This window comes from Motacilla alba, chromosome 2 (genome assembly GCF_015832195.1).
Source record: "Motacilla alba alba isolate MOTALB_02 chromosome 2, Motacilla_alba_V1.0_pri, whole genome shotgun sequence".
Classification (NCBI taxonomy): Eukaryota; Metazoa; Chordata; class Aves; order Passeriformes; family Motacillidae; genus Motacilla; species Motacilla alba.
Window position 1 is genome coordinate 21630187 of NC_052017.1, and position 21091 is coordinate 21651277.

The 21091-nt window shown below is 40.8% G+C and overlaps 1 protein-coding gene across 2 annotated transcripts in view; it reads left to right on the forward strand.

The window, feature by feature from the left end:
- Positions 1-2133: 2133 nt before the first annotated feature.
- The window catches only part of ZNF804B (zinc finger protein 804B), a 216188-nt gene continuing 197230 nt past the window's right edge, over positions 2134-21091 (forward strand). The window contains exon 1 of one of the 2 annotated variants that reach the window (XM_038127318.1): positions 2134-2801. In XM_038127318.1, coding sequence (XP_037983246.1) covers positions 2445-2801 — 357 coding nt within the window. In that variant the 5' untranslated portion in view covers positions 2134-2444. The remainder of the gene's footprint in view (positions 2802-21091) is intronic. The other variant, XM_038127319.1, reaches the window with a different exon arrangement.

Consider the following 21091-nt stretch of genomic DNA (forward strand, 5'->3'; position numbering starts at 1 on the left):
CTAAATCTACAGCAAAGCCTTTGCACCATTTCAGCTTGTCCTGAACCTCCTCTGCAGGTGACATGGCCAGTCCGACCACATGGCTGCAACACACCATCCATGCATCTCCAGCCTATGCACATGACCTGAGTCCTTTGCACCCTCTCCCTCACCTTGTAACAGAGCATCAGCAGCCTCATGGAGCAAAGGAATTTTCATGTCTCTTCACAACAGAAAAGGAACAGAGACCTCTATGCAAGTTGTTGAGATGAGATGTAAATTCCTATTCTGTTTCTATTCTGAGAAACAACAGCTGCATCATAGAGAAGCAAAGTTTTTGGAAGTTCATTTCATTGCCAAAGAGAAAAGGTGCTTGTCTTTACTTCCAGATACATATTCAGTGCAGAGTCAGAAAGTTAAGCTGCAGACCAAAATTCAAAGTGAAGATAATACTTTTATCTTTAACGGGCTTGCAGAGGAATTATTTCAGGAAGAACTGAAAATATATATGCCAACAAGAATAAATTTCAAGTCACTCACATAGCTGTGACTTCTGTGACTTGTAGGAGGAAATCATAAAAGCTCCTTTTCACCACCAAATTAACAGCACACTACTTTTTTTTTTTTTTATCAGTACAGTATCACAATTTCTCAAACTCTACTTTACAATGCAATTTCCTCCTTCAGAAAAGTCCTCCAGAGGTCTTTTACAGGCATTGTATTGCTACCAGGCTTCAAAGCCTGATCTGTACTGATTCATGGGACTGTTTAATCTGTGATCCACAACACCCTTTGGCAAAGAGTCCTACAGCTCAACTGTACATAATGCAAAGAACCAAGTCCTTTAATTTATTTCACACCTCAATTTTACCAGCTAAATTTGAACCCCTTAAAAAGTTTTTTATAGTGTTTTTGCAAAACACTGTACAATGGTTAACATATGGACATTCTTAATATATTACTTCCACCTTTGGTTATTCAAAATTCAGAATTATTATGTTTTTCTTTATAACAGTGGTAATATATTTATTAATAAAATACATAATAATATATTTGACCATTTGTATATATGTACATATACACACATGTAGTAAAATGTAATATGGTATGTGAAACACTATACAATGCTGCATATTAGGAGTGTACAACACCAAGTTTCATAAACAGTCAAAAAATAACATTTAATTTGTCATGATCTCTTTATCAGTTTTGTATATTGTGTGAGATTTTCCTTTTATTTTCATTAGGTTCATAGAAAAAAAGCTCTTGAGAATCTAAAATTAGAATGATGGTGGCTTATCAGTTTAATTCATTAAATAACTGAAAGCACATGCTTTTAGGAGATTAAGTTAAAAAACTGAAACAATTCTTATCTACAGTTTAAAGCAATCTGCTTCGAAGAAATGAATGATCAGCAGGTGACTACTAAGGCTGTGTGATTTATTGATTTATTTCATAGACTTGGCAAGCAGCAGAGCAGACATGATACTTGTGACCCGATGAGAAGAAACTGAGTCTGCACAAGTGGGTCCGAGGTAGCTCGCACCTCCGTCTTGCAGAAGGGGAGAGGAACAACCTGTTCCAGCTATTTACTGGGGGAAGATTTTCATACCTGGGATTCTGTGTAAATCATTGAGGCGGCAAATGACGCCATGCACCTAAACTCACGCGCTTTCGGGGGGACGATGGAGACAAGTCTGGGGAGCCCGGCAGCTGCGCGCAGCCCCGCCGCAGTCCGGGGCCAGCCCGGGCTCCCTGCCGGCGCAGCGGCGCTTGCCGGCACCGCGCCTGGATGCCGAGTGTCCGTGGCGTTCACGTCCCCTGCCCGGGACAGCCCACGGGACAGCGGAGGGGAAGGAGGGTCAGGAGATGCAGGGGACAGGTGGAAGCGCAGCCAGAGGCGGGCGGGGAAGGGACGTTACCTGCCGACATCGAGGACGGGAAAGTTGGGCGAAGAGAAGGAGGGCGGTCAGAGCACCCCGCTGCCTTTCCCCCCGTTCCCGGCCGCTCCGCCCGGGGTTGCCGGTGTTGCTCCCCTCCCCGAGGCAGCGAGGGGCAATGTCCTCCTCCCCGCCGCCGCCCCCGCTCCGGCCCTACCCCTCCTCCGCCCCCCTCGCACCGCCTCCCCCCCCCCGCCGGCGGAGGTGAGGCGAGGCGCAGCGCCGACTGCGGCGGCCGTACGGGAGGAGTGGGGTGGCGGGGACCGTGCGCGGCGGCCGGCAGCATCCACCGCCCAGCCCGGCGCTGGGGACAGCCATGGGGAGCAGCCGCCGCTCCAGCTGCCGCGGAGAAACTCCCCTCCGGATGTCGGCTGCGGGTGGCCTGGTCTGAGCAGGAGGGGGAGGAGGGAGAGGAGGAAGGGCCGTAGCAGCGGCGGACTGTGCAAGTTGCGCTCTGCCCTTCTTCTCCCCGGCCCGTCTCCTACCCGCGGAGCAGCATGCGGACTGGCCTCCGCGCTCTCTCAGATGTGCTCTGGCTGCCGCCGCCTTCAGTGCATCCTGCTGCTGGCAGCGCTCACCCGGGCGCTGGATGAGACGGGAGCAGGGAGATCGCTGCTGCGGTTCCGCCCGCTCCTTCATGCGGGCTTCTGCTCCGGCGGAGGTCGCACCGCCGCCGCGGAGGAGCCGGGCTGCCCTCCCACCCCGCGCCCGCCCGCCCGGGGGGCCCGCATGGCGTGCTACCTGGTCATCAGCTCCCGGCACCTCAGCAACGGGCACTACCGCGGCATCAAAGGCGTCTTCAGGGGACCGCTCTGCAAGAAGGGCGCTCGCTCGCCGGTAACTGCCACCTCCTCGCCCCCTCCCTCACTTGCCCCCCGCACGGTAGGAGCGGTGCGGGCGGATGCCCACGCTGGGGGCGGCCGGCGCGGCTGCGGGGGCGGGGGGCACGGGCGCCGGCTCGGTCCCGCTCTGCGGGGCCCCGGTGTGGGCGCTGCCTCGCCGGGCGGCTCGGAAAAGTTTCTCCGTCGGCGGCTGCCTGCGAGTGGCCGCGGGGACGGGGCTGGGGGCGGTGCTGGCGTTCGGCAGTGGGGCGGGGGGCTACGGCTTAGCTGGGGATATCCGCGGACCGCGTCTGGGGCTCGTGCCCAGGGAGAGGTTAATTTCTGACGCTTTGGTGAGAAGTTGGAGGCTGGTAGAGGAGAAGGCGACGTGTCGGCTCCAGGTGTCGCGGTTTAGTACCTTGTCCAAGGTTTTGACGCGGCGGAGGAGGGAAGCGATCGTTCTTGTGGATTCGTCTGCCAAAAAATGCACTTGCGAGTTTGTCTAGGGCGCGTTGTGAACTACCTTGTCTAGACCGACGTCTAGGTAGAACACGCGTGAAGTTTGGGGCGGTCCTGCGGAGACTGTAGACCCGTCGAGCTACCCTAGACGGTGTCCGTGAGTCGCTAAAGGCGTTTCGTAGGGGCGAGCGGGAGTCCTGTGCTGCCGGGGGCAGCGGGTGCCGGGGGGGGGCACCGCGCAGGTGTCCAGGCGGCCACGATGCCCCGCTGCCTTTCCTCCGCCTCTCCGCCGTGGTTGTGGCACCGTAACCGCCTCCGTAGTCGCCACCGAACTTTCCTTGTCACCGTGCCGGCTGTCGGTGCGTGACATACTGAGGGGTTCGGACCTGCCATCCGCCGAGCCTGCCTTGCACGAGTACCAGGGACACCTTGAGCCCACTGATGGGATTCCCTGAGCTTCGGCAATGCCAGGTTGTGCCCCGCAACACACCTGCACCCTGAATACCTTACAGGAGCTTAAAATCTGCTTTCTCTCTCTTCATTGGAAGTCTTGACTTCCAATGAACAAAAATGACACGTATTTCACTATGCCTCCAAAATCCCTTCTGTGTTGTGCACTAGCACTCTGATAGAGCACTGCAAGTTCTTCCCTTGTACTGTACACACACATTGTGTCTGTCATATGCAGTATAACACAACTGCACCTCAGGTATCATCAATCAGTCACTGGCTGAGCTGCGTTTGTGTTCTCTGACCCATGGAGCTGATCCACTTTCCTCTTTCATATGTGGAACCCCCTGAAATGTAGGCAACATTTACTGAGACCTCTATTCAAAATTAGGTCAAAAGGAAAAAGATCTCAAAGATCTAAAATGGAAACAAGCTTGATTGTAAATACTTCTGATTTAGTAGAATTTAAACAACTTATATTCAAGTTGTGTAGTAGCAGAAGCCTGGGAAGATACTATCCTCTGGATGTTATGTTCCAAATCCTTCACTTTTCAATTTCTTTCCCTTTTTAACTGCCTAGTGAGTATGCACACCACTCCTCTCCATCTAAATACTTCATGAAATAAATTTGTCTGACTCCACTAACAAACCATCACTTTAAACACAGGTCCACTAACAAATAGTCATAGTCCTGCTACCGGGTGGGAGCAATTTTGGTTAATATGTAAGTAACAGAGAAGAAGACCAATAAAAATTCATGTTCCTTATTCTTTAAAGGTGTATTTTTTTAAAGGATTTTGTTTGAAATTGAACCATCTTAGTCTTAAGCCAACCGTCTAGGGTTTAGTGGAAAAGGGAAAAAGCTATGAAGTTGAAAATTAATCTCAAGTCTCTTTCACTGTATAGAAATGCTTTTTCATGTGAGCTTTCCAGAGTTTGAAAAAAGTAGCAAGGGCACTTTGTATTACTTTTCACTAAGACAGAACACCTCGTTTCCTAAATTTGTATTACCGGGAGCTGCTGTTTTACAGGTTTTGGGGCCATTTCTACAGAAAGGACTGAATTTTAGCAATCCTTATCTTTCATTCTGAATTCTTGAGGGAAAAATTGTATTTCTCTACATATATTTACTTTAAATTTTTTTTTCTTTGTTTTTTTCTGCCTTTTTTAGTGGCAACTCTTTGAAGCTAGTCAGGCTTTTGAGGTCATAGTCTAAGCCCTTTGGAGAGGGAGTGTTGGACAGCTCATGGGAGTAATGGTGCATGATAAAGTTTTGTTAATGCTGGGTAATTGGAGCTCTGTAACTTTTTCATGTGTTTGATATTTTGAATTTACTATTGGTTTATACTGGCTATTTTCGTATTTTGATACAGAAGTTCAGATTTTAGGAGATAAATTAAGGATGCTCAGTTGGCACAGAGGGTAATAGTTTGCTATTAAATACTGAAAGCAGTGAGTAATTTGCATGTGCCTACAAATGTATAACTTTCCAGACCATATCCTTCTTCCTTATCAGTGTGCATAAAGTTGGTAACAGTGAACAGCAAAAAACACCACCTGGATACATTTTGCATTATGGATGTGGGAGTCATGCATATTGAGATTTAGTATTGACTGAGGTAGTAAAATTGTTTTAAACATGAAAAAATGCCCCACACAATGCAAACAAGCTCTCCAACTATTGAGTTAAACTTGGGAGCTCTTCTTGTACTTAAGAAGGAAGTCTTAGGCAAGTGGCATTAATTTGTATTCCCTGTGCTGTGCTTTTATTTAATCCCTCCTGATTATAACTTTGAAAGATACAAGTTATGTCTTGCAGTCATTTTTAAAATTTTGAATTGGAAGCAGCCTTGAAGATTTGATTTTATCATTTGTACCATTAAACAATCTTCTGTTTGTACACTATGAGTGATCTTATGCATGAATCTACGTAGCCTTTAATGGATAATATGTACCTTTCTATATTAAAAGTGCTCTGTATTAACAGACCATGAAATGTCAGTAGACTTAAGGCTATGCTTTAAGAAATGAGAACAGTGGTGAATATATTAAACACCTTTATCAAATTTCATGCTTTTATGAACAAGGATTTTTTCAGTCTGAGTGTTTATGTAGTATTTATTTAGCATACTTTGCTATTATTGTACCAGAAACAATTCTGGTCCTTCTTCCTGTTATGCAGAGAGACCTTTAGCTGTAGCAGTTTGAACGAGAACAAGATATGTAGAACTACAAGGATAACACACTTTGGGTATGCAATGAATTTGTCGTGATGTTGTCATAAAATCCTTTAAAAATTTTACCTTGCCTTTTCCCACTTTGGAGCAGGGAATAGCTGTGAATATTGTGAAGTTAGTAGTGATGAATTCAGAAAGAGTGGAATTAGAAGCAGCCACCAGTGACTCCTTTATCAGTGGAGTCTGATGGAGTTACATGGGGAAGGAAATGCTGAGTTTGAACATGAGGCCAACATTACTAAGGATAATGGACAGTAAGCCAATGAAAGAAGCTGCTCATTTTAAAGCACAGCTGATTCCGTGCTTTAAGCTTTTATATTTTATGTGAAAAGTTATATTCAAGAGCATATTATGAGCAAATTTTCTGTCTCTGAAAATTGCTGTTTAAGGAAATTCATTATGATACAGAGATATTACTTACACTTCAGAGTGATGATATTGTCTACAAGGTTTTTGAATCCTGAATAGATTACATTGATCAGTGTACTGGTTTTACTTTTTGAAGTCATGATAGATAACGCTGTCATACTCACCTGCAGCCCAACCTGCTCAGAGATTTACTGCCATGCTTCACAAGTGTGGCAAAGCTGGCACGGAAAAGGACTTGCCTGCAAAACTTTTAAAGAAACTTCCAGGATGCAGCAGAAAATGGTACTGGGAATTCAGCAGATGGCCCCCTTGCTTCTGAATCATTTCTAAGCCAAGGATGTTATTAGGGTACACTGTTCTTCCTGTGGCTTTTAAAGATAAGATATAAACTAAGTCTCGTTTACTACTCAGTATTTAAAGATCCCTTTGTATTTTGAAGGAAATAGAAGGCTCAGAAGACCCAGTGCCTTAGCCAATTTCTGACTTGGCTAATTATTTTTCTTCCGTTGTTCCCTGCAGCTTCAGCTGAATACAGTATTTTTCATGTACTTCTCTAAGCTCTTTTCAAATAAAGCTGTCAAGCAGCTGCTCTGTTGCACTCGGTGCTTGCCTGAGTTCTTTGGGTTGTTGGGGGCAGGAAAGGCTTTTCTGTTACACAGAGTTACCTTTAAAAAAGCACAGCTCTCACCCCATGTCCAGAGGCTGCTCCAGCAGTTCTAATTGAGTACATTGCAGGTACTTGAAAATAATGATGGTTTAATTGATACTGAGCCATAAGCAAGCTGTTTTAGCACTAAAGCAGATATAACCAGGACTGAGTACTACCTTAGCACTCTCTGAAGCAGACAATAACACAAGGCACTTGGAAACTTCGAAAACTTAAGTGAGCCTGAGGACTGAATGACTGTAAATAGAGAACAGGAGGGACATGGCATGGGCAGCTGTCTCTGTCTGCCTGAGATCAATGCTAGAAATTCTAGAAACACAGGCATAACCAAGCCTGCCACAAAGTGACAGTATTGTGTTTGCCACCAGCCAGTGGCAAACACGTGCCAAGCACAGTTGTCAGAAAGCAATTGAAAGGCTAGGCATGGTGCATGCGTACCATGTGAAATATGGTTTAGGTGACAGCAGGTTAAAGGAGGAGCCACCATATACCTGGGTGATTACTGGAAGACCAAATAACTTGAGCATTTCTGACTGCATCCTTTAACACTGTGACTGCACTCCCAACAGCACTGAAAGCAGAGAGGAAGGGTATGCTGGACCATTACAAGGAAAATGCATGAAAAATAAAATTTAAGTTAGGAAATAGAGTCTAAAGGGGCTGATAATAAACCAGCAAGTCTAATAAATAGTCCTATAAAAGGAAAGGGGGGAAAAACCCCAACTGCATGAACAAAATTTTGTGGAAAGAAAGAAAGGGAGAAATGGTAAAGAAGATGGAAAATTGTGCTTTCACTTTTCTGTGCCAAAAGTCTTTGGCAGCTGCCTCCAGCAAAAGTGGCTGCCTGCCAAGGGGGATTCTGTGCACTCTTCTGAAGGCTTGGAGCTGGATTACAGAGGTATCTGCCTTACACAAACCAAGGGCAGGCACTCCTGCTAACTGTTTCTGATCTCATTGATTTCTGGCACTTTGTGTCTCAGAGTGGGCTGAGTGTGTTTCCTACCAACTCTCCTGCCTCCACTGTGCCTGGAGAATATGAGCATTCCTGCTGCCCACACTCCACCTTACAGTGACCTTATTTCCTGATTTCATGGTTCCTATTATGGTGCTTTTTGTGCAATTCTGCAACATGTGAGAGGCAGGAAGAACTTTCAGAAAATGGGAATGTGCTTTTTGCCACATGCAGCCTTGCCGCTCATGCCTTGTATTAAACCTGGTTTTTGTGGAATCTATCACTTCTGAGCAGTTTTGATTCTAATTCCGTGAGTGGGTAGCACTTTGTATATAGCGTTGCAATTAAATTTAATCATCTTCAACCAATTTCTGCTGGGGCCATTTCCTTCACCCACAATTAGCAATAATGTTAAACAGGTGCTTTATGTCTGACAGCACCTTTCCAGCAGTCTAATATTTTTATTGGTCCCTCAATTGAGTTCGTAAACCCAGATCAATTTCTCTGTTATTTTGCATTTGGCAATGCTTGTTTGTCCATTAGTTCCAGAATTATTGCCTTTACATCCATTTACGTTCTTACTTTCAGTTCATATGCATTATACTCACCCAGAGCAGTTAGTGGTTTGGTTTGGTTTGGGTTTTTTTTGTGGTTTTTTTTTTGTTTTTTTAAGTTCTGAACTGGGTACAAATTTGAAAATCAATGTAGAGACCTAGTGATTGTGAAACAGGTGCTCCCTTGAATGGTGGTTTGAGCTATCCAGGGTCTAAAGATTAAAGGGTGTTCCTCTGCCTGTTCGGCCCTGTTTTCTGTGTGCTGTCCATGGTATACACTTGCCTGGCTTTGCTGGGGAGGATGCTCCAGTTCCTTCCTCTGTCTAAATGAATGCTTTGTTTTGACCAGTTTACAACTAAATAAACTGAGCAACTTCATTTATGCAAATGCTTGCATGTGAGATTAGATTCCTTGAAAAGAAAACTGTGGTACAAAAAAAGTCTCATCATCTAAATCTACTTATTCCCTACCAAAGTTTTGCAAAAGTCCCCTGTAAAAAGCACCTAAAGGAAGGAAAAGGAAAGAGAAAGCTTTTAAAGGCTGGCCAGAATGTAGGCATTTTCCCCTACTTGAGTTTTTCTGGTGGATTGTATAGCCTTAGGTTGCAAGGCTTGGGGCTTTTTAGTTTGAGAATTTTTTTGTGTTAGTTTTTTTTGGTGGTTTTTTTTGGGTTTTTTTTGGGTGTTTTTTTTTTTTTTTTGGTTGTTTTTGTGGGTTTTTTTTGTTTTGGTTTGGTTTTTTTTCATGGTTTTTTTGGGGGGGTTTGTTTGTTTGTTTGGTTTGGGCTGGGGTTTTTGTTGTTAGTTTTTGTTTTGTTTTTGGGTTTTTTTTGGATTTTTTTGCATTTAACATGAAGAACCTTTGATAAGTCTTTTTATTGTGTCACAACTGATCAATTTAGAAGACTAAATCATTACTTGCAAATTTAATTTTACTCACTTGTGCTAGGGAATATGTTGACTTTTCTGGGGAAAAAATAGACATTTAAAATGTTTTTTATCTACCTGCTGAAGTGCTTTTGTTTTAAAATGCCAATGTGCTACACTGTGAGAGGTTTAGTTTTACTGCTTTCGTGTCTATCCATGAAAAACAGTGTATCGCATTTGTTACAAAACAGCAGAAGCTGTAGACCCTCTTTTAGAGTTCAAGAGTTAAGATCTCACTATCTAAATTTTGTACACCTACCATGGTAAAAAAAAAAAAAAGGGATTTGGAACAATTTACATAAAAGGTCAAATTAAATTTATTACAACATCAAGTTAATGTTAAAAAGAAGCACAGATAGCATGCATGCACTTGCAGGAACCAGAATTCCCAACATAACATGCAGTACCATTAAACTCCAGTTTGACCCTCCCAAGAATGAAGCAGTGCTCACTAGAGAATTAGCCATTTTGTAAACGCATGTGCATGCAGCAGTCTATGCATATATACATATCTGAATAGCATTAAGAATACCATTTAAAAGAACTTTTTAGCATCCACACTGACAGTTGTAAGCACTGTTTTTTGAAGATTCAATCTGCTCTGCTCTTAGCCTTTGAACCTTCCAAACTCTGAATGAAGAGTACTAAAATGATTTGATTTATGTTGATAATCTGCATAGGTGATATGGCTTGGCTACTGCAATATTAGAGCCAGATATGTAAAATTCAGTCCTGGATTTCTGTATTTTGTGTGGGCACACATCACTGCTTGTCTTGTACAATCAACTGCAGGGCTCAAGTATCAAGATTAGTCATGGGGTAGGTACACACACCTGAAGATGCTCTTCACTGAGCAGAACGTATTGTTCTGTGCCCAGTCATAAGGCACTTATATGAATTTTCTTTTTTCTTTTTTTTTCTTAAATACTAGACTAAATTTATGTGCATACTAGATAAGATGTAAACATCATCAAAATTTTGTCCCAGTTTCATAGTTATGCATAATTGGCAAGCTGGTTCAAGTAAAGAAATAGAATTATAACTGGGGGATTGCATGCAGCTCTGAAACAATTCATACATTAATCAACTCTAGTTGATATCAATTTTTCAATTATGTTTTCCCTGGAACACATTCTAAAGCAGATTTAGTGCTTTTGTGTCAACAGAAATATTCTATCAATATTCTTCTCAGACTGAACTGGAGAGCTGTATTTGGTGTCTTTGAGAACATTCTCAGTTGTAATCAGCTGTAAATCTGCAGCCCTCATTTCCAACTTAGACTGCAACATGAGGAAGGCTTGGGAAACTAGATTAGGAAGTGTAAGAAGAGAGTTCCCTAAAATACACCTTTTGACAGCAAAATATTTGCTAGATTATATTTTGGGGTTAAAATTATAAACGAAATCTGTATTAATACTATGATCAGAGGGTCTGCTAGAAATGCAAATTCTTATCGTCATTAAGGTGTTCTGAGTATTTTTTTCAAAGAAAAGTTTTAATATTCAGGTATTTATAGCTCTAATTTTACTAGCTTTTGTGGGTTCCAGGAGCAACCAATACAAAATGTTCATCTAAACCAATTTTCCTTTTTATGTGCTAATAATTACATTTTCAGTTTAAGTATGACTTCTGTGAGGTGTGTAAACTCTAACCATGGATTTTATAGGGAGGTCTAAGAAGAAGCAGAATGTGTATATTTATGCCACCCTTTGTTAGACACTGAAAAACCCAGTTATGATCTTGATGTATTGAGCCTGCCCTTGAGCCCTTGTCTTTGATTGCAAGAGGCTTCAGGTGATGCTTTGCAGGTAGACAGAGAATGACTCTGCAGGATCCTTGCATTGGTTGCTTGGTGAATGTTGTGGTCCAAATGCTGGCTAAGGCGAGTGGTTGGTGGACTGGATGATAACAAGGATTCCTCAGCCTGGGAAAGGCTCTGCTGTCCTCCAGATGCTGCACTGATGGCTCTTCTGTGCCGGGACGAATTATGATGTAGGAACACAATATCCAGGATTCCCACAACCCACGTGGCCTCAGGTCTGTGCCAAACAGCTGCTGAGGCATAGAGGTATCTCGACACAGGGAGTGGCTGCCTGGCCTGATGGACATGGATCAGAATCTGTCACACAGCTATTGAGGACAAGCTCAGGAAAAGAAACTAAAAAACGTCCTCATGTAGGTCTCCATAGGGAACAAACTCACAAGTTGATGTGCATGCAAGTAGTTTGTGTGTACCAAATAATAAATAAACATCCCATAAATGTCACTGAGTACATATGCAGCTTCTCCAAGCTGTCTGAATGCTTAACTGCCGTCCTTACAAGGCCGTACTACTGCTCTTCCTGTATAGAAGCCCAAGGCTGCTTTGTTATATACATCTACAGGATGGACACTGGCATTTTTTTCCCTTTTGTAATGTTTCAATATACACTTATTTCACTTTAAAGAGAAGATAGCAAAACCCATATAAAAAAAAAAAGTTGTCAGACAAATGAAGAAAAACCATGTTGGTACTACATACAAAGATTTCAATTTTCATTTGAATGATAAATGCATCCTTAGCTATTAAATGCGGAAAAGAGGCAATATAAGGAGCAATGCTGGAGACACTGCTTATTCACAAATAAGCATCACTTTTAAAAAGTTCTTTTTCCGGGAGTGAGTGATAAAATTTTGTGATGACTGATAACAGAAGAATCACAGATTTGTGTTCTTTGATGCAGATGTATTCATATCCTCTAAACAAAAATTACATTGAAATAAGTATTGAATATGTAAACTTGCTGATTTTATACTTTGTTCATGTTCTGCTGAAGACCTATTTATAACCAGTGTATTCTATACCACGTGCAACAGGAGATTCTTATTGTGTATATATACTGTACAATAGATATGTTTTATTGCTTAGTATTATAATAAGCATCTTTTATAAGTTAAACTTGAAAAATACAGATCCAATATTGTGGTTATTTATCTCAAAAGTAAGCCTTTCCCAAAAAATAAACAAAGAATGGCCTTCAAATTTATTCCCCAGAGGACATGTCTTATTTGACAATGATAACACTTGGTGGATAAAGGTACGCCTTTCATTTTGGCTACATTAATAAATCTGTGCACTGGGCTTTTTATTACATAAAGAAGATATGATGACTTGAAATAGAGGGTTGTATCCATATGCCATGTTATTGCTTTTAATGGGGAAAGGATAATAGAGAAAATAAATTCATTGGGTCCTTTTTTTTTTTCTTTTGACAGCTATCTGCTGTTTATATTGTTATTTCTTCACCTTACAGAATCACTGAGGCTGCAGGTGATAGGATTTGATTTCCGTGGGTTGTGGAATCAGCCTTTGAATATTTATGTTGATTTGCATATATGGCAGCTTTCATCAGTAAAGGCCATTATAAACAGCAAATTGGAAGAAGTTAGAAAATTCCTTTCCTTAAAAGGGATTTAAACAAGTTTACAGAATGACTTAACAGAGCTTGCATAATCTTCACAGTCAATAAAAACCAAAGGCAGAGAAATGTGCTTAAAATCTACAGCAAAAATGTTTTGTTGTCACTGTGTATTCTCAAAGAGTTGTTCTTTAAGCTACAGAGAATGGGGATTACTGATTATGTATACTTAGAAATATTCCAGTAGATAAACAGTTTTCAAGGCGTTTCTTTTTAAATCTGAAGTTCATCTGTAAACTTCAGTAATAAGGGCATTGAACACCTTTTCCCTCTACTGAAATACAGTTCCTTATCCCAAATATTTCCCAAAACATGTCTTGTAGTAATATTTTTCCTGATGTTTTGACTAGCACTGTTTGAAGAACAAAATTATGATTTACAAAGTGCTTGAAGTATATAATTTAAAAAAAACTATTTTAACTGCTGTGATTTATTATTTTACCAGGCAGTTAAATAAATTTCAATAAAAAAAAAAATCCCAAATTCAGCAACCTCAAGCTACCCCAAACCATGCCCCCAAGCACAGCAAAATAATCAGCATGTGAGATCACCACGAACTGATGAATCACTGACAGCCTTTCTTCCTTGTCTGCTCAGGTAAAGTTCAGATCTTGACCTTCTGCTTGCCTGGGAGCCGTTACAGAAATCCTAACGAGCTTCCTGATGGCCTTTTAAGAGTAATAACTGATTAAGTAATTGTAGCACCTTATGCTGAAGTGTTTTAAATACTCAAAGACTTCTGAGCTTCTTCCTACAGAAAAAGGCATGTCTGCTCAAGTTATATGATTTGAAAGAAAATGTTCCTTCTTATTATTGTAAGAGTACTTATCTATGTTTATTCTTCTAACCTCTGGCTAATAAGGATGGTGACTGCAGGCATTAGGCATTAGACAGCCTCAAAAAGATTGATGCTTCTGATTACAGCATACTATAGGATAAATTCTAGGTTTCAAGTCTCTCACAGAGTTAAAAAGAATATGTGGTATCTGAAGAAACATAAAGATGTCAATTTTCTAGTTGATGGTACTAATATATTTTGATAAGATCTGCATATTGAGAACAAGCCCCCAAATACAGTGATTTAGTACTGCAATTGTACACTACTTCACAGTGAGGAGAACAAACAACAAAAATGTGAATCCTTGCCTCTGCTCTGAAGGCCAGTGAACAAAGACTTGTGGGCATTACAGCTGGCAGGCGTGGAGAGGACTGTTTTCAGAAGTGACTGGCAAGAGGAATGGAAGGGGGATAGTAAATGTGAACAGGGAGGTTAATTGCAAAGTAAATGAGTTTGCTACAGAAAGCACAGAGGCTCAGATCCTCAAAGGCAGTGTGTGTGCATTAGTAAACAACACCAGGGACTGTGCCAGGCATTAGAGCTTAATCAGCTAAACAATGAAATTGTGAGTGTTGTTTCCAGTACGTTTGTGCGGTTCAACAAGTAGCACTGCCCCAAACATTTCCTGGGGAGAGTTTGGGAACTAGGGTAGGGCAGAAACATTAACATTGCTGCAGTTTCAATTCCAAGAGAGTTTAACAGCACTGACGAGCTGCTCAGTGACAGGTAAAAGCCTCCTTTTTTTTTTAAACTGGATTGAAATCCTACCCATGTATGGAACTACTAGCCACCTGCAGGGCAAATCTCTCAGACATTGTTGTTCCCAAAACTGTAACTGTGCATTGAGAGAATGGTGGGTGTCATAAGTCAAAGTTGTGTTGGGAAACATTGTGAAAAAATCAGAATTGATGGCACCACTAGTGCTTGAGCCTATGTCTGGGCCCTGTTCATTTACCAGAATAAGTGCAGCCTGGGCTCCAGCTCCACCAAGCTCTGCAGAAAATAGGACAGTGTCTTGGGGTGTTGGGACTTCTGAAGATTGAAGGGTAGTGGCTGGATCTCCTGACAGCAGTCTGGTGGCTGGATCAGATGAAGTGGGTGGATTTCCTCACAAATCCCATTACAAATCTGTGTTGTGCTCCTGACAGGAGGAATCCCAATAAATGTGATATGCATATGCTGACTGGAGGAAAGGAAGTTCAGCTTCATCATTCCGGCAGCAAACTTCAAAGACAAAGAGCAGATGAGAGAGCATTGGTGAATCATAATGAGCTTCTTGGAGTACTTTTTGTAGTTTCTTCAAGAATTCTTAAAATTCACAGGAAGCAGACGTGCATAGTGACTGTTCAGGGTAGAATTTTAGCTTGCATAAATCAATCTGTTAAATTGATTACATTTTCTAAGGCTGTTTTATGCCAGCAGGATTTGGTCCTGAGATTTTATTTAGATTTTGTTTAGTAAGTAATGTGGCTGAAGTTAGTGAATACTAGTTGCTAGGACCTCCAGGGTGGAAGCATCACTGTGATTCAGTCACAGAATTTCAATTAGAAAGAAACTGCAACTGTGCTCCAAACAAAAAACCTTGTATATTTTTGCTGGACTCTATAAAATTACTATCTTTTCTGTATTACTGAAACACAAACAATGCTGGTTAAATACAAACCATACTGCTATAGCAAAGGTATTCAAAGAGTTAATATAACACCTTTCTCTTTATGGAGCACATCTTTGATTTGCAATCTTCCCTGAGATAACATAGTTTGACTCAGAACTTGCTGCCACATTCCTTATCCTCATAGCAGGTAGGTGTTCATTCAGAAGGACAATTATGAGTTATTCACTGTGGGATGATAGTGTTATACTAGATATTTTAGAGGCTCATCATAGTAATATTGGGGCCCCTAATTTTAGGATCCAGATTTCTGGTTGAAATAAACCAGATCTTAGTAAAATACAAATAAAAATAACTTTTTATCTTTCAAGAAGAAAAAAAGCTCCTCAGAAATCAGTTGCAACTTTTGCTGGATTACAAATGCAGAGCAGTGCATTCTTGAAATGTGAATTAGTGATCACACTTTATATCTCAATATTAGCTAATATTAATCCTAATCTAGTATTATCTTCATACCTTAATATTAAACTAATATCCAATTCTCTGCTGTTACACTTTTTGTGCCTGACTAGGGTAGTTAACCAGTTAACCTCAGCTGTTGGCTTAGGGAAGTGATTCATTTCTTATGAAGGACAAGTGTCATTTTCAGGTTTCATTTGAAATTGAATGCATTATCCTTTATTAATATAAAATGTATTTTCTGGATTAGTATGTTTAGCGGCCCTGTTAGGGATTGCTGTTTGTTTATTTTCCTTTAGTTACAGTGTTGCAATGCTCTTAATTTCCTGTAACATAATATATACCAGAAACCTGCCAACAGTCATTACCTGTAAGGCTGCTTGAGGAAGAATCCTGCTCTTTAATGGCTTCAGTGGGATCCTGTCCTCTGATAAAACAGGAGGGCTGGCATTTATTACCACATAAGATGTGTTTCTTCACAGGACTAGAGAGTCACTGTGCTGTTTCAGTCCTGCAGGTGAGAGCACAGGAGGAATGCTGTGGGAATCTCTCTGACTGCAGGTCACTGGGTGTTGGAAAGCTTTTGAGTTTGATGCTTTGCTGGACAAAAGGGATTCACCTTTGGGAGGTCTTACTGCTGTCATGTTATTGATGGCACCATTCAGCCAGTGAGAGATCTAATTGTCTTGGTCTACTACCTGAAGGTGGTAAATATTTCCATTGTGATTCTAAGTCCAGGAAAATGGCATCTGTGGGTATGCCAGAGGGCTTGAGAGACTGCTTCAGTTTCTCCCACTGGAGTGGATTTATATCATGACTTTCTGCTGGCCCATCTCTTGCTACATCTTCTAGCAGAGTTACGCACGTGGTGCCAGCAAGGCAGTGCTCTCTGTCCATAAGGGCAGGAGGAAAACAGCATGAGAATAATGAGGATGGAATGGTGAAGGGCTGGGATACTCATCCTGCCAGAGATGCACTTGGAGTTCATCATGGTTCAGCAGCCAGGGGGTGATGTGAAGAACTGCTTTGGGAAGGTGAAAGGGAAGGGGGAAAAAAAAGGAGGGGGGGAGCAAAACATGAGAACACATACTTTTTTTTTCCCCATTGGTTTAGTTTTCACAGTGCTGGCAAGCTAGAGAAAAGGTATTCATCCATGGCCAAAGGTCTGCAACATGATAGCAGATCTAAAATAATTGACACAAAGAAGTAAAAGCTTTGGAAAGCAGAATTTTGGCAATTTTGAATGAGGATATTTTTGCTCTCCCTGTAGCTGGTTAATGAATTAGTCCACAACTGCAGCTGGAAATCAAGTCAGCTCTTTCACTGTGATATTTAGCCTTCTGGCACTGGTTTAATCCCACCCCTAAAGCAACTGAAACACAGATACAGATTACATAGGATTTTAGTTAATTTACGTGTACTTTCTCTGTGTGTATGTATAGGTTTCATATATTCCATCACAGATGATGTGATGGAAAAGTAGGGCTGGTTTTAGTATGCAGATGGGTGAACTGCCTTCCCTGCATGACTGTAATTCCAGTGTTTTTATTAGTGTGTGTAAACAATAAACTGTTGCTTTTTTATCATTGTAGTGTGCTTATCACAAACTACAAGTTGAAAAAACGCAGCTTTTGTCAGGGAAATAAAGAAGAGTTCCCCTCTTCAGGTATGATGCTGAGAATGGTTTTGAGTAAAGGAAGGAATTAATCAATATCTTTTCTAGTTGCAGGACCACACCTTTTCATGGCAGGTATATCCCTAGGAAGTGTGGTTTTTAGGCAGGCATGTGCAATAATTTATGTCTGAGCCATTAGTTTATATTGGCAAAGTGTCACAGGTGCTCAAGTGCTGATGGCAGGCTGGGGACAAGAAGGCAGCAGCAGGTCACTGCTTCATCCCTGCATCGAGGGCCAGCATTTTACACAGCAAGGGGTCAGAAAGGTGAATTATTTACCCTGTAACCAGTGCAGGAATGAATCTGTGCTTCCCTGAGCTCTGTCAAGGAGTTTTACTGAGTTTGACTTTCATGATTTTCAGCAAAATCTCTTGAAAAACAATGTTTATAGAGAATCTTGGCTCCCATGCAATTACTCTGCCATATGCAGTGGCACATCTTACTCATTCTGTGAACATTTTATGCTCCCAAGGGGATTTAAGAGTGAATACAATCACAAGTAAAAACTTAAAATATCAAATTAATTTTGTGTTATACACACAGAGTGATAGATAATGTCAGTTCAGGGCTTGATCCTGCATATGTTGAAGTTGAGAAGATTTTGTGGTGTTATTTTGGTTTATGATTGGCACATAAAGGTCTTGATTTTTTTCTATGTTATTAAATAAATATAGGCATAGCATATTAACAAAAAACAATGGCAAATAAGGAATGCTTCAAGTTCCTCCATGAAGAATATAATACAAAATTTGCCACAGCATTTTTTGTTTTTATGGAGAAAAAAATACATTTGCAATCCTATAATTATGTTCTGAAACAGAAATTCAGTCAGATTACTTTTGGGTCATTATATTATCTGTATTAGAAAGTGTTAATTGGGGATTACTGAGTTTCTATCAGGTTTGGCTTACCAGCAAACAAGGTTAACATAAGTGGTTGTATAGCTGAGTTAATTTTAAATGATCTTTTGGGCTGGGATATTAAGGCTGAAGTGCCTTTAAAGGAAGCTAAATGGGGCTCGTGATCTGATGTATAATTAGATTTCTCCTACAGAAAGGTTAGAAGCTGTAATCCAATGTTCAGAATCAACAGCAGAACTATGTCTTTTTAAATTTAGAAATTTAAAACTTAATGCAAGTTGATTTCAAAGATTTACATGCATGTATATGTGAGGGTATTGGAAGGTACTGGATTTAAAACATGGAAAATATGGGATTACGCAGGATATTGTAAGTGATGTGAGTTTTTACTCTGGATGGCTGGACTATTAAAGAGTGTGTGTTTGGGCAGTTGGTGTTGTTAGCACACCAAACAATACCCATATGAGCGCTTTTAAAGACTGCTGTACCTTTACTAATATTTTGTCATTTTTGAAAACTGAACAAGATTAACAAACTGCAAAAGTTGGTTAATTGATTTATTGAGAGTTTTTGTGACCAGTAACTATTTCTCTCTATTCTTAATAAAGAGATTTCTGTAACTACTTTTTTTTTTTTTCCCCCTTTTTGTTCTCTCAAAAGAAAGAAGGCTTAAAATGATGGCAGTTTTAGCTCAAAATTTAGGCCAGCTTCTTTTGGTGGATTGTTGAAATAGGATTGCTATGTTCTCTCATGAAGAGAGAACAATGTCTTTTTCACATGTACACTTCCCATGCTAAGTCAGCTTGAATTAAAGTTGCTGAATGTTCTACGGCAGAATGAGCTTTAAACAAAATTTGATTTTAGCTTTCCTTACTGCAGCCTGAGGATAGGAGTAGGACATGTAGTGTTTTCACAGAATATGAGAAATCTTGTGGACATTTGGCCACCTTTCTTTCCCTCTGAATTTATGCAGTAATATGGTAAAAATACATCCAGCAAGCATGGAAAAGGGAAAGTCAGAAGAAAAGGAAGGTTCCAATGAATGCTGTATGAAGGAATTGCATCCATATGTCTCCCTGATTGCTCCTGGGAAGCTCCAGTGGGCTTTGCTCTTAGTGCTTGCTGTGTGCTGGGTCAGTGCAGAGTGTATACCTACAGCTGTGACTGACAGAGAAGGGCCAAGAGCAGAAGGCCAGGAAAGGAAGGCACAAGGAGGCCACGATGACCATGTCCCCTTCCCGAGAGCACGTGTGCACGCAGGACTGCACGATGCAGCAGCAGCAGTAGTTGGGAAGATCCTCCATTAATCTCAAAGGGAAGTAAGAGGCAAATGGAGGCAGCCGTTTGCTTCCTGTCAATGAACTGCTTGCAGAAAGTAAAGGGACACTGTGCATGTAAGCACTTATCATGATCCAGTTTCTAAGCCACAGTATCTAAATACTGCTGATGTCTTTACAAGATATAAAAAATAGAGTAAAGTACATTTTCACTAAAGCTAGAGAAGAAGTGATCTAGTATTCTCCTGATAAAATATGATACTGTTCCTGGAGAGGGAAGAAATGTGTGTGGGGAAATTAATGTTTAAATTAAAAATGCATATTACATTTCTATACATTCATTTTATGTTAATATTAACAAGACTAAAAATTTATCACACTAATATTAAGAGAAAAGTGTCACTAATTTTTGCCTGGGTCCAGTGGTAGCATATCTGTACTTCACTTGACACATCTTGGCTCGGAAAATTTTAATGAGATTTCTTCCTTTTCTAGTCAGTGAAACTTCTTGTGCAGCTAAGTGTCTAGCTGGTACTTGACTTTTGTAAAAAATAATAATACATCAGCCTTAAGGAAGGAGAAAATTCTGGCAGAACTTGGGTGTTAGTCACCTGTATTAAGCTCAGGATAATCTAAAAGTGGCAGGCCTCTGGTACGGTCATTAATTATTTGAAATAACTATATTGTGAGCAGTCTTAAACCAACAGTTTTGAGTTTACAAGGTGAGGTGTAGTTCCAGGCTGGGGCCTTTCAGCACAGGTCCCTTAGCCTGGAGCTGTCCTTGAACTCAGAAGTTGCAGTTGTAGGTGGGATTCACTTGTGAAGGTGCCTTTAACAGGGAGTGTCTTTGAGCAGCTTGCTGGGTGAGATCATATGGCATGTAGCATGCGATTGTTCCTGACCACATAGGCATGATTTCATGTTATTGAAAAAATAAATCTACTCCCTGTTAATCAGTGGGCAAAAGAGAAAGTAGTTAGATTGTGTAGTGTTTGCATGAGAATATTTTTGTTGTTGTTGTTGTGATAGGCAATACTTCATTTCTTCACCAAAACAGTAAAAAAAAGAATTAAATATTAATGGGCATTACAAAATGTAAATGGATTGTTCATATAATGCTACATGACACCTATCCTGGAAATGAAAGGACAGGGGTATATTTTCTAGTGTTATATCCTTAATTCTGTCATTTATAATGATATGATAGGAAAGGTAATGAAAACTACTTGTTGAAGACAGCTCACAAAAATGATAAGTGAGAGCAAATAGGTGACACATTGGAAAGAAGAATTCCTGGTAGTTAGAGATGACAGAGGAGGTCTTATGTGCACTATCTATTGTGGTTCTATGCCTGCCTCCTGGATAACTTTAGCAATTCAATTAACCGATATGAGCCTGTTTCATCATCTATAAAAGGTAGATTATACTTACCCACCTCACAGCATCTTTATAATTGATTTTTGTAAAGTGCTTTGGGGTTCTCAGATGAAAGGCACTATACTAGTGTCAAGTATTATTATTATTGCTACTACCAGTAGTAACAGTACTTGTAATTTA